The sequence below is a fragment of the Saccopteryx bilineata genome, chromosome 3 (assembly GCF_036850765.1).
Source record: "Saccopteryx bilineata isolate mSacBil1 chromosome 3, mSacBil1_pri_phased_curated, whole genome shotgun sequence".
Classification (NCBI taxonomy): domain Eukaryota; kingdom Metazoa; phylum Chordata; class Mammalia; order Chiroptera; family Emballonuridae; genus Saccopteryx; species Saccopteryx bilineata.
Genome location: NC_089492.1, coordinates 263,025,694 through 263,038,684, shown reverse-complemented (window position 1 = coordinate 263,038,684; position 12,991 = coordinate 263,025,694). Strand labels below are relative to the sequence as shown.

The 12,991-nt window shown below is 41.5% G+C and overlaps 1 protein-coding gene across 1 annotated transcript; it reads left to right on the top strand.

Annotated features, from left to right (window-relative positions):
* The first annotated feature begins 514 nt into the window (after positions 1-514).
* AKIRIN1 (akirin 1) lies at positions 515-12,809 on the top strand. The gene is made up of 5 exons (XM_066269596.1): positions 515-858; positions 5,751-5,891; positions 8,665-8,799; positions 10,352-10,423; positions 11,299-12,809. The coding sequence occupies exons 1-5, from the start codon at positions 642-644 to the stop codon at positions 11,307-11,309; spliced, it is 576 nt and encodes a 191-aa protein (XP_066125693.1). The 5' UTR covers positions 515-641; the 3' UTR covers positions 11,310-12,809.
* The last annotated feature ends 182 nt before the right edge of the window (positions 12,810-12,991 follow it).

Genomic DNA, 12,991 nt, shown 5'->3' with positions numbered 1-12,991 from the left:
ACAATCTTTGCAGTTTCGTGGGATTGATGTACTACTTCCTGAAGTCCATCTCGTGTTATGTTTAAATTGAGACTTCCTGGACTCAGGGAATGTCCTTGAGGACCTTTTAGACTCACCCTCTCTTTTTAGCACGGGGACTAGGACAAGATAGTAGGGGGTACATGACCCCGAGACACCGACCCCCGGCGGCCTCTCAATAAGCCGCACGTAGCTCGCCCCCCTTCCCCGAACTCTTCCCTCCCCCACACCCGTGCCGCGCAGGTGCGAAACCTAAGGGGCCACCCGGGAGCGACTGCAAGGGAAGGGGTTGGGGGGATGGGACCCTGGGAGGGGCGGAGGCGGGGGCCTTTCCTAGGTTGCTTGGTGACCAACTTCTCCGCCCAGGCCGTTCCATTTCCTCAGTAGGGGGCGCCTCGGGCCGGACCGTTGCTGGAGGACCTCTCCGAGTGGCCGTCTTTCGGCTTCCTCCCCCTCGCCGGGCGGTGGCCAGATCCGTGACGTCACAGGAGGCGGGGCCAGCGCCGCTGCCGGGTGCTGGAGGCGCCATTGGAGCCGGCTTGGCTTGGGACCTCCGCTGAGGAGCTGGAGGTTGGCCTGCAGTTACAACCGCGTCAGCCTCTGGTTCCTGGCCGGTCAGCGGCATGGCGTGCGGGGCGACGTTGAAGCGGCCCATGGAGTTCGAGGCGGCGCTGCTGAACCCGGGATCCCCGAAGCGGCGGCGCTGCGCCCCTCTACCCGGCCCCACTCCGGGCCTCAGGCCCCCGGACGCCGAGCCGCCTCCGTTTCAGATGCAGACCCCACCGCCGACTCTGCAGCAGCCCGTCCCGCCCGGCAGCGAGCGGCGCCTTCCAACCCCGGGTAACCTACGCTGCGGGCTTGGCAGGAAGCCAGGCCCTGGCACTTGGCGGTGGGGGTGAGGGTGGGGGGAAGGGTTATGGACGCTAGGCTAATTAACCCACGGACCCCTTCTTTGCCCAGAGAAAAGGGAACTGGGGTGCCGCTGGGCCTGGTCGCTTCCGGGGATGGGAAACATCCGGGAGGGGTGGTGGAGCCGCAGGGCTGGTTTTCCTGCAGCTGGAGAGCCCAGAGGGTGGGCAGCATGGGGACATCCCTGACCGCAGCGGCCCTCGGCGCCCCCCAACCCCTCCTTCCCCCGCTGTCTGGGCCTGCACCGAGCCGCCCTGTAGGTCCAGCGGGCCTTGGAAAATTGGATTCTACTCACGAACCTGGCCTTGCGGGTGGGGGTTGGGGGCTGCTTGCTGGGAAGGGGCCCGAGTGTGTGCTGTACCGCACTGTACTGTTAGCTCGTATGGAGACCTGATTTCCAGAAATCTTGGGGGACCGGAGGCCGCCGCAGAAAGCGTGGAATCTGATTTCAACCTGACTAATTTTGAGGGACGGGCCATGTTCTTTTATTGTATGGCTATTGTCTTGTACCATATATGGCTTGAAATCGGTAGGTCGTTCTCTAGAATTTCAGAGCCCTTAAACATAACAGAGAGGCTCAGAAAGCAAGAATTCAGCTCTCCGTAGCCGAGAGACTCTCCTCCGATAAGGGCCTCGCCAAGTGGAGGGGAGAGGTAGTGTGACCATCAAGTTAAAAAAGAAAAAAGTCCTAACCCTTGTGCAGGAGCTGAGGGAAAGTGCATCAGAATTCATATTTAGCAGTGTTAAAGGACTCCCGGAAATAGGGGGGTGTCTCAAAACTGGATTTTGGCAAGTCATTTCTTTGTGTTTATTTTCTATTTTTCAAGTATAAGGAGAACCTTGGAATTGCTTTAAATCATTTTTTCTTCACCCCTTTCCAGTTACCAGTGTGTTTAGGCTGTATTTCCTCCTTCGCAAATCCACAATGCAGGTTTCAGGCCCTCATCTCTGGCACTAGCGTTCCCGCAGCTGCCAGCTGAGCTCTCCCGACGCTGACTGTGCCCGTACTCATGTTCACCTCTTTATGCTGGCGTTCGGAGGACTTATTAGCTATAACCTTATCTACCTAGTCAGCCTTTTATACGTTTTTCACCAAACTATGCCTTTGCCCTTATCCCCCAGATCCGCCTGGCAGTGTCTGTATTCTTGCCTTCCATGGTGTTTTCCCCTTCTATTTGCTAATTCATATAGTCATTTCCTTACGTTTCCCATCCATTGCCTCAGTAACCGTGCCTTATGAGGAACTAACTCTTTTGGACTTGGAATTCCCTGAGCACTTAGTATTGCACTGAATGAGAATGTTTGCAAAAGTTCTTTGTAAAGAGCCCTTCAAAAACAGAGTGTAGATAGCCAGTTTAAGTGATTTTTTTTTCTTCTTCCACTGCTCCTACAGCTTCCCAAAGATAGTCACATGATCTTTCTGCATTTCTCTTCATCAGCAAAATATTGTAGATGTTTTATTTCTTCCAGTACTACTCTCTAGACTAATTCTGTTGTAGTTCACATTATAGCAAATGTATAATAAATGATTACTGAATGTATTTGGAAACCAAAATATGACAGAGTGCTATAATGGGGTCACTATTTTTTTAATCTTAAAATTTAGTCTTTGCATAAATCATGCAAACTAGCTTCTTGGTCATTTCATGTTAAAATATTTTGTTTAAAATAATCATTTGTAAAGGTTGATCAGTTATGTTTCTTAATGCTTATTGGGACATGCTTTGGCTTACATGAAAGATGCCCTCTGAATTAAAAAGGAAGGATAGGGAAGGAAATAATTAGTTCTATACAAGTAGGAAGAATAAAGTCAACTAATAGAAAAGTGAATTTTATATTTGTGACTTCACTCTAATATCCTAGTTATCTCAAAGGTTGTTCTCTAAGAAATAGAATATGTTTTTACTTCACTTGAGATGTGTGTCATGGCACTTTTTGTGGAAAAGACCTATAAAATTAAACCTTCTATTGCTTATATGAGGTTGCTGGTCTCAGGAAGATGTTTGTTAACATGGATTGAGTCTTAGATGCAAAGCAATTGATCATGACTTGAGAGTTGAGGGATAACTTCCAGAATGAGGTGGCATTTTCCCTAAGTCCTACATATTGGAAGGAGAGACACAGCCCCATTTTAAGCAGAGCAAAATTGCTTGAGCAAAGGCCAGACAACCCACAAATTAAGGAAAGGATAGTTGAATGCAACTGGATTGTGAGAGATGGAACTGGAAAAATAATGGACTCTTTAAGTCTGCTATAACCTAGAATAGCGGTTCTCAACCGTGGGTCAAACGACCAAAACACATATTTTAAATATGTATTTCTGATGGCTTTAGGCGACCCCCGCTGGGGTCGCAACCCACAGGTTGAGAACCACTGACCTAGAAGCACAACCTCAAATAACGGGAGTCAAAGATTTAAATTATCCACTGTTAAAAAGAAATTTTTTGCCTGACCAGGCGGTGGCGCAGTGAATAGAGCGTCGGACTGGGATGCAGAGGACCCAGGTTCGAGACCCTGAGGTCTCCTCCTTGAGCGTGAGCTCACCTGGTTTGAGCAAAAGTCTACCAGCTTGAACCCAAGGTCGCTGGGTCCAACAAGGGGTTACTCGGTCTACTGAGGGCCCGCAGTCAAGGCACATATGAGAAAGCAATCAATGAACAACTAAGGTGTTGCAAGCGCAATGAAAAACTAATGATTGATGCTTCTCATCTCTCTCCGTTCCTGTCTGTCTGTCCCTGTCTATACCTCACTCTGACTCACTCTCTGTCTCTGTAATAAATAAATAAATTAAATTAAAAAAATAAAGACTTAAAAAAAAGAAATTTTTATTTAAAAAAATGTCTTTGCCTTTTATATGCTTCCTTATTTTTCTCCTCTGTGTATACCATGTTCAGATTCTTGGGCTTGCTAGTCCTTCTACCAGCCTCAAAGTTGTCTCTTCCCATTTGTTCACTTTGCCATACAGGAATCATTCAGAGGTTTATCAAAGACCTTCTGTTCTCATAAGCATTGTCCTCATACTTGTTCTTTCTTGTTTTAAGTCTTTGCAATTACTTACAACCTTGTATTGAATCTGGCAAGTGTGTGCTTGGAGAATATATTTTAAAGATGAAGCAAAGACTTTATAAATTCAGAGATCTAAAGTATGAACTTCATAGCATTCTTAAAAGAAAGCTTTGCTAAATACTATATTGTTCCAATGTTTAGGCTGAGTGTTATGGAATTTAGCTATGTGTGGAGCTACTTTTAGTTCATGTCGTTCCTGGGCTGTCGTATCACTTGTTAGGGCATTATTAATATCTTCGATTTTGATTCTCATAACTTTATTGGGCAGGCATTTAACATTTATATTGAAGAACTAGGCTAAAGATTCTGAATGACTTCCCAAGGTCATAGTCACAGCTAGGAAGAATCAAAATGGCACTTTGCACCCCCCCATTGAAAAAAAAGACAGCTATGGCAAAGTGTACATTAGAATAAAGTGATTGGGGAGGTGAAAAAATGTTCTGGTTTTTGGTTTTGATAAGGAGACTTTATTATCTGTAAAGTGAATGGATATATTACATATTCTACTACAAAAACAAAGAACTTGAAAACCACATCCTTCAACATTCTGTGTTTTCTGTAGGAGTGTACTTCAAGGTTAGTGATTTGTGTGTCCTGTACTCCTTTTAATAATGTTAATTTTGGTTTATGATTACCTCAACTCAGAATAGTAATCTGAATCCTACCAAATATTGCCTCTTTATAGAATCAGAAAATTATTTTCTAAGTACTGTTCATGATTTCCAAGCAATAAATTTCAGGTCTTCCTCTGGCTATGAACATACATACAGTGCTTTCCTCTTCCCTAAAGCTCTTGAGTCCAAACTGGGCAAAAGTTTCACTATTAGTAGGCCTTGCGTAGTAAGAGACTCACCTCTAGTACCCTAGTTTGTGAAATTGTACAATTTAAAGGAGATAAAAAATAGCTCCCTAAATTAGGTGAATGATTTTTCCCCCCTGTAAATTGTACTAGTTAATCCTATAGCAAACAGCAAATCTGGTCTTTATTGTCATGGGAAAACAAGCAAAGGGAACTGTCTGAATGGCTTATGCCAAAATATCTGCTATTCTGTGTTTTGAAATATTGACAATAAGAGAGCACATTTTGGAGGTTATAGGAGGAGTGCTTTATTCAGTATAAATATAAATATTTTGCTTGTTTATATTTATAATGTAGGGGAAAGATAAGAAGTTTGAAGAAATGACTCAAAAGTGAATGTTCGCCTGACCAGGCAGTGGCGCAGTAGATAGAGTGGAGGACCCAGGTTCGAGACCCCGAGGTCGCCAGTTTGAGCGCGGGCTCATCTGGTTTGAGCAAAACTCACCAGCTTGGACCCAAGGTCACTGGCTCGAGCAAGGGGTCACTCAGTCTGCTGAAGGCCCACGGTCAAGGCACATATGAGAGAGCAATCAATGAGTAACTACTGTGTCGCAATGAAAAACTGATGATTGATGCTTCTCATCTCTCTCTGTCCCTGTCTATCCTATCTATCCCTCTCTCTGACTCTCTCTCTGTCCCTGTATAAAAAAAAAGTGGCCTGACCTGTGGTGGCGCAGTGGATAAAGTGTCGACCTAGAAATGCTGAGGTCGCAGGTTCGAAACCCTGGGCTTGCCTGGTCAAGGCATATATGGGAGTTGATGCTTCCAGCTACTCCCCCACTTCTCTCTCTCTGTCTCTCCCTCTCCTCTCGAAAATGAATAAAAAAAAAAAAAAGAAGTGAATTGTCTTACAAAAAAAAAAAAAGTGAACGTTCAAGTGTGTTTCTTTTTTATTTAGAACAAATTTTTCAGAACATAAAACAAGAATATAGCCGTTACCAGAGGTGGAGACATTTAGAAGTTGTTCTCAATCAGAATGAAGCCTGTACTTCAGAAAGTCAGCCCCACTCCTCAGCACTCACAGCACCTTGTTCTCCAGGTAAGTATGCTTTACCTTACACAATACATTTAAGAGTTTATAAGTAGTATTTAAAGTTATGGTTTCCTAATTTAGAATTGATTTTGTCTAAAGTAATAAAATTGATAAAGTATATTATAAATACTTTTAAAACCATGGAGTCATGAAATTGGAAAAGACCTTAGATCAATTTGGGCTTCCGTCCACCCAATGCAGCAGCACCCTCTATAATTGCAGTGTCTTAATAATGTAGCTACTAGCCACATGTGGCTGTTTAATTTTAAATTAATTAACATTTAATACAGGTTTTAACATTTAGTTTCTCAGATGCAGTAGCCACATTTCAAGTGCTTAGTAGTCACATGTAGTTGTGTTAGCACCACTCTAGGACATTTCTATTATTGCAGAAAGTTGTGTGACAGTATTGCTCTATAACATTGGTAGGTAGTTAGAGAGGATGTACTCAAATAGAATCTCAGGGCTGGAGTGAATCTTCTTGGTCACATAGTTCAGCCCCCAGGCTTGTCTGCTGTCTACCTGCAAACAATAAATAGGCCAGTGCTTGAATATCTCCAATGGTGGTGAACTCTGTCTCCTTTAACAGTAGTTTATTTCTTCCCAAAGTGTTCTACTTAATAGTTCTGAGAATTAAAAATTACCTTGATTACAGATTGTCTCTTTTTTTTTTTTTTTTTTTTTTTTTTGGTATTTTTCCAAAGCCAGAAACAGGGAGGCAGTCAGACTCCCGCGTGCGCCCGACCGGGATCCACCCAGCACGCCCACCAGGGGGCGATGCTCTGCCCATCCGGGGCGTTGCTCTGTTGCGACCAGAGCCACTCTAGCGCCTGAGGCAGAGGCCACAGAGCCATCCTCAGCGCCTGGGCCAATCTTGCTCCAATGGAGCCTCAGCTGCAGGAGGGGAAGAGAGAGACAGAGAGGAAGGAGAGAGGGAGGGGTGGAGAAGCAGATGGGTGCTTCTCCTGTGTGCCCTGGCCGGGAATTGAACCCGGGACTCCTGCACGCCAGGCTGATGCTCTACCACCGAGCCAACCGGCCAGGGCCCAGATTGTCTCCTTATAGAACATAAATTGGTGTTGGCCAGGAGATGGGAGGGATTGGTAAGAGGTGTTAACATTGGAGTAGTAGAAGTGGTTTGAAACTAGATAGAGGTGGTGGTTGTACAACATTGTCACTATTCTAAGTGCCACTAGATTCTTCACTTTATGACAACTTCACCTCAAATATTTTTTTAATGGTCTTAAACCCAAAGTTTTTATTCCGGAACATCCTTTTAGTTGCTTTTGCACATACATAAGTAATAGACCTTTCAGTGGTTATAGCTAACAAGTCTCTATTTTCTCTTGAGGTTTTAGTAATACAATTTTGAAGTACTAGAATATGTTACGGGTAGAGAAACAATTGCAAATAATAACTGGCTAGTCCTGGCCAGGTAGCACAATTGATTAAAACATTGCCCCGATACACCAAGGTTGTGGGTTTGATCCCCCGTCAGAGCACATAGAAGAATCAACCAATGAGTGCATAAATAAGTGGAACAATGTCTCTCTATCTCTCTGCTCCCCTTCCCCTTTCTTGCTTTCTGAAGTCAGTTTTTTTAAAAAATAAAAGCTAGCTAGATGTTTTGATCAGGTTTTATTGGTAGAGCAAAAAAATTGGATTTAAGATTTGATTCAGAAGCTCTGAAAAACAACTTGGAACTGGACTACCAATGGAGCTGCTGCTTTTATCTTCAGGAAGTTGATTTCTGTGTTTTCTGACATTCCAGTGGTTCCTAACTATCTTATGTACGTTTCACTCTTCAAAGACCTAGATTCAAAAGGGATCAAGGATGAGCTGTGTAGTGGCTAATTGTCTTCTTCATGACTTTGCTGACAGTTCATATTGGGCAAGTTGGTTGGTCTCTAGAATGTCAAACTTCTTTCTTATCAGAATCACCTTTGGAATTTAAAAGATGCCAAAGCCCTATCCCAGAATTAAATCAGAATGTACATTAAATATATATTTTTATTATATATATATATTTAAGCTAGAGACAGAGAGGAAGGAAGAGAGATAAGAAGCATCAGTTCTTCATTGCAACACCTTAGTTGTTCATTGATTGCTTTTCATATGTGCTGTGACTGGAGGGGGAGCTCCAGCTGAGCCAGTTGACACCTTGCTCAAGCCAGCGACCATGGGGTCATGTCTATGATCCCACGCTCAAGCCGGATGAGCCCGCACTGAAGCCAGCAACCTCGGGGTTTCAAACCTGGGTCCTCAGCATTCCAAGCCAACACTCTATTCACTGCACTGCCGCCTGGTCCAGCAGTATATATATATCTTTTTGTTAATTCCACAGATAATTATGGTGCACCATCTTGGTTAAACATGGTATGGATGATCTCTAAGGATCTGGGTAGTTCTCATGCTATGAATCTACTTTTCCTATTCCAGACTAGATGCTTTATATCAGCTTTAAACTTTTTGTTCTTGTCCTTTACCAAATGAACATTGAATATGGGCTCTGATTGTTATGGCATCAGAACTATATTTTTGTATGCAAACCAGCTACCATACCTGGATACATGTTGTTTCTCCTTTTCAGTTTACCTTTGTCCTTGCTTTAAAAAACAAATGTCAGAAACTCAGAGAATTTTGTAAAAATATTCCGTGTAAATTAGTGAAAATATTTTTATAAACAATTTTTATATCCTAGGACTGTTTGCATGAAGTTATTAATTCTGAACCTTAACACTAGAATTTATTATGTAAACTAGATTTTTCTTTTGGCCAGGTTCCTCATGGATGAAGAAGGACCAGCCCACCTTTACTCTACGACAAGTTGGAATAATATGCGAGCGTCTGTTAAAAGATTATGAAGATAAAATTCGGGAGGAGTATGAGCAAATCCTCAATACCAAACTAGCAGGTAGGTTGAGGGTAGTGTCTATGTCATTGTTAATAAGGTTCAGTAAGGATTAACTCCAATTGAGTAAATAAATGGTAATTGAGGAGTAGGACATCATGCCAGAAGGTTTAATGAGTTGTATTAAGTTATTCCCTTTGCTGATTGTAAACGTTTCATTTATACATTATATGGAAGGACTTTTCATTGACATTTCTGAAAGGATAAACCAAGTACGCTTTTCTTCTGAGGATTTTTTCATATGAACAAAGGCATTGAGTAGGCTGTTTGGGCCAGCTGGCCTTTAAGCAAGTGGTTGGGATAGTGCTAACCATCAACAGGTGGTTGGGAGGTGTGGCTATAGTCAACATAATCAGACTTCCTGGTGGGAGTCACTTAGTAGATGTGGGAAGTTAGGCATCCTGTGATTTGGAAGTACATTCAAGTTTGGAAAGCACAGCTCAGGCAAGAACAAAGGGAGTGATTAATAGTGGCAGTAAGTTAGAGCCTTTTGTGAAAGGAAGGGATCTGAATCAGGAATAGGAAGTACCTGTTTAGTGAAAGAGGGTGATGTGATAGAGAGGCTTTAGGCAACAACTTCTTCCTGTAACACTATTGTTTCCTAATTTGGTGACCCATACCACGGGGAGCCTCAGAATGTTCATAGTTCTGTTTTAAATTGAGAACTGTTGGGTTAGCAACAAAATTAAATGGATTTCTTTATAGAACTTCTTTAATATACTAATAATGTATAAAAAGAAACTCGAGTATATTATTTCCCTCTCCTATTACCATCCCAAAATTGTTTAGACCAGTGGTAGTCAACCTGGTCCCTATCACCCACTAGTGTGCGTTCCAGCTTTCATGGTGGGCAGTAGCAGAGCAACCAAAGTATAAATAAAAAGATAGATTTAACTATAGTAAGTTGTTTTATAAAGATTTATTCTGCCAAACTTAGCGAAAACCAAGATAAAGTACTTTAACAGAGATACAAAAGTGGGCGGTAGGTATAAAAAGGTTGACTACCCCTGGTTTAGACCCACTGGCTATAGGTCACTTTTGTGGTCATGGATGTTAGACTACCTTCTGTCTTTCAACTGAGTTTACCTTTAGGAGGTACTTCTGTGGAACAGTCTACAATTAGGTAGTATGGAATTTCCTCTTAGCTTTCTAGCCATCCCACCTTTTTCACTCCATATGTATGTTGAAATTTATAGCAGGGATAGAGTGCAGCAAGGAGCTCAAGCTTTGTGTCTTATAGAAAATAGCCTAAAATTGGCTCGCTTGGAGTAGTGAGCATATCTGTCTGTCTTAGAAAGCCATTAGTAGGAAATGAAGTTAGAGCAGGGCACGATTATTAAAAAATATTATATTATATAGTTGATCAGTGATCAAATCTAAGAGCCAAGGATTTGGCTCTGGGATGTAAGGGTAAACAACAAGTACCAGAATGATTGTTATAAGAAGGGCCTGGGGATAATTTAAACCAGGAAGTTAGATGTAATTCTAATACTTGATTCTTGAAAAACTGGGGAAGACTTTCTGGGGATAGTATGTACTCTGTTTCCCCTCACAGAACAATATGAATCTTTTGTGAAATTCACACATGATCAGATTATGCGACGATATGGGACAAGGCCCACAAGCTGTAAGTATTGCCAAGTTTTCTTTGAATTTTCCAACTTCCAAGAACAAAAATTTGAAACTGACTACCTTGTTTCCTGAGAGCAAAATCCCCTAGTGAAGTAAAATAATAGCTAATATTTAAAGAATGCCCAACACTGTGCTAAGCCTTTTAATCCTTTGACATTTATTTCATCCACAAGAACTCTATGGGAGAACTATTGATAGTCCCATTATATAGGTAAGGATAGCTCTTAAAGAAGTTAATAATTTGTCCAAGCTCATGTAGCTAGTGGTTCAGCCAGGATTGAAACCTAGGTAGTCGCCTGACCTGTGGTGGCGCAGTGGGATAAAGCGTTGATCTGGAACACTGAGGTCGCCGGTTCGAAACCTTGGGCTTGCCTGGTCAAGGCACATATGGGAGTTGATGCTTCCTGCTCCTCCCCCTTCTCTCTCTCTCTCTGTCTCTCTCTCTCACTCCTCTCTCTCTAAAAAATCAATAAATAAAAAATATTTAAAAAAAAAATTAAAAAAAAAAAAAAGAAACCTAGGTAGTCTAACTCCAGTGCCACTTTGTTTATTACCTGGCTTTTCCCCAAAAAAGTAATTTCAATGGTTAACTTGTAAAACTTGATTCCGACTTGTCGAGCATGTGGTTAGAATTTCTTAATTCTAAAAATCTTGCAACTATTAGGTACTTGAAATACAAATTATATAACCATATCTCTAAACTGAACTTGAGCCAGATTTTTTTAAATCTTGAGAATTTAGGAACTTGTAAGTGGTGACTCATATCCTCCATGCATTTTATCACATTTACCATTAGTTGTTATTTTTAAAAAGCACAGCCTATTTTTTTAGTATTCTTACACTCTTTTGTCTTTTATTTCTAATTTATAGACGTGTCCTGAAGCTTTCCTGCATATCTGGGTACCAGGTTTGACCTCAAGAGATGGCTGCTGTGCACTTTTTGCAACTGGTTTGATATCACATTTCAGCTCCAACTTTGCATCCTGAGAACACTTAAAAAGGTTTCTGCAGGTTCATTTTATACAACTTGAAAGACCTTAAAACTTTCTGGTTGCCACAAGCATATCTTTCTTTTCTGCTCATCCAATAAACAGCTGTGCCCTACTGTGATAGATTTTCCAGACAAAATACCTGGAGCAGCAGTTTAGCAAAATATGCCCTTTGTGGCACTCAACAAATGGAGTTTCCCCAAGCACAGTTCTATAAGAAGTGTGTGTGAGAGTGTGTGTACATGTGTGTATGTGTGTTTTAAGTTATTATTTGTATTGTGCAAAATTTTTTTGATCTTGGGGATTCTGGCTGTGAATTTGATGCACGACAATTATGGTTAAAAACATTTGCTTGATCTACAGAAGATCATTAATGTTTTGTGACCATATAAGTTGTAACAGTGGGTTGTTTTATGTGTAGATATTATTGTTAAATACAGGGACTGTTTCCAGGCACAGAATATGAATCATAACGTTAGAATGGACATTAGATGTGATTATGTTGACATAGCAAGGGTCTGTGGTCCTAAGTCTATAAATGCGCAATGAGGAATTATAACAAACTGGAGATGGGCCATTTGACACATGGACTCTGCCTAGCCATGTTAGATACTTTGACTCCAAGCCTTAAAATACCCACATGGAGTCTGCTCACCTCACTCACACAAAGAGCTCTCTGGACACTGAACCTCTAAAAAGAAAATGTCTCCCCTGGAGCAGGAACATCAGGGTTTGCTTGGGGACATAGAACAGGTGAGCACGGGGCTGGGTCAGGCCCCTGTGGCACTGCTGCTCGGAGGAGCCACTTCACGTTTGTATCAGTTATTACTAATAGATTTGGATCCTTTGGTCAGGTTCTCCCAAACTCTATTAAGAGGTGTCCACATTCAACTGCCTGAGCTTTGTTTTGGCAACCCCTTGCCTGAAGTTGCTTACAGACTGTTCTTCACCCTGTTTCCAAGGCTGAGGAACAGAAAGCCTCTGTTTTGAGGAGGTGGAAGTTAAGTATACATTTATTTTTTACTGTGACTTGTTCAGGACCACATTTTACAAAATGCCTTGTTTCATTTATTATTGTTTCTGGAAAGAAAAGTTCTATTAAAATTGTTTTAGTTTGAATATAGAATAGTTTTTTTAATTACAGCTTATTTTGAAAAATTTCAAGTGTAATTCAAATGTATGCCAATACCTTCCAGAGTAAGGTAATATTCAGAGACAGTTCTAATCAGATGGCTTAGAGAAATTTCTGGAATATTCACATTGGAAGATTCCTTATTAATGAATGTCTGACTTAAATCTAACCAAAAACTACAACGTTATTCTTTGTACATTTTCATTATATAGTGTTAACAAGCTTAGTTGCAAACAAATAAAATACTTAAGCTATTTGTTTACCTTGCCTTCTTAATACTGTGATAGTGTTTATTAATTAAAATAATTTATGTGAGCCTACTGTAACCATTTCCTCAGTTCAACATTACATTTAAGAGACTTTTTTTAAAAGCCCAACAGTGATCTTGAAGGATTATTTTACTTCATATTTGAATGGCAATTTGTTTCATCTCCTTTTTCCG

Coding starts and splice junctions, on each gene's coding strand:
- AKIRIN1 (XM_066269596.1), top strand. CDS start 642: ATGGCGTGCGGGGCGACGTTGAAGCGGCCCATGGAGTTCGAGGCGGCG. Junction 859..5,750: donor GCGGCGCCTTCCAACCCCGG/GTAACCTACGCT, acceptor TTTTTTATTTAG/AACAAATTTTTCAGAACATA. Junction 8,800..10,351: donor CCTCAATACCAAACTAGCAG/GTAGGTTGAGGG, acceptor TTCCCCTCACAG/AACAATATGAATCTTTTGTG.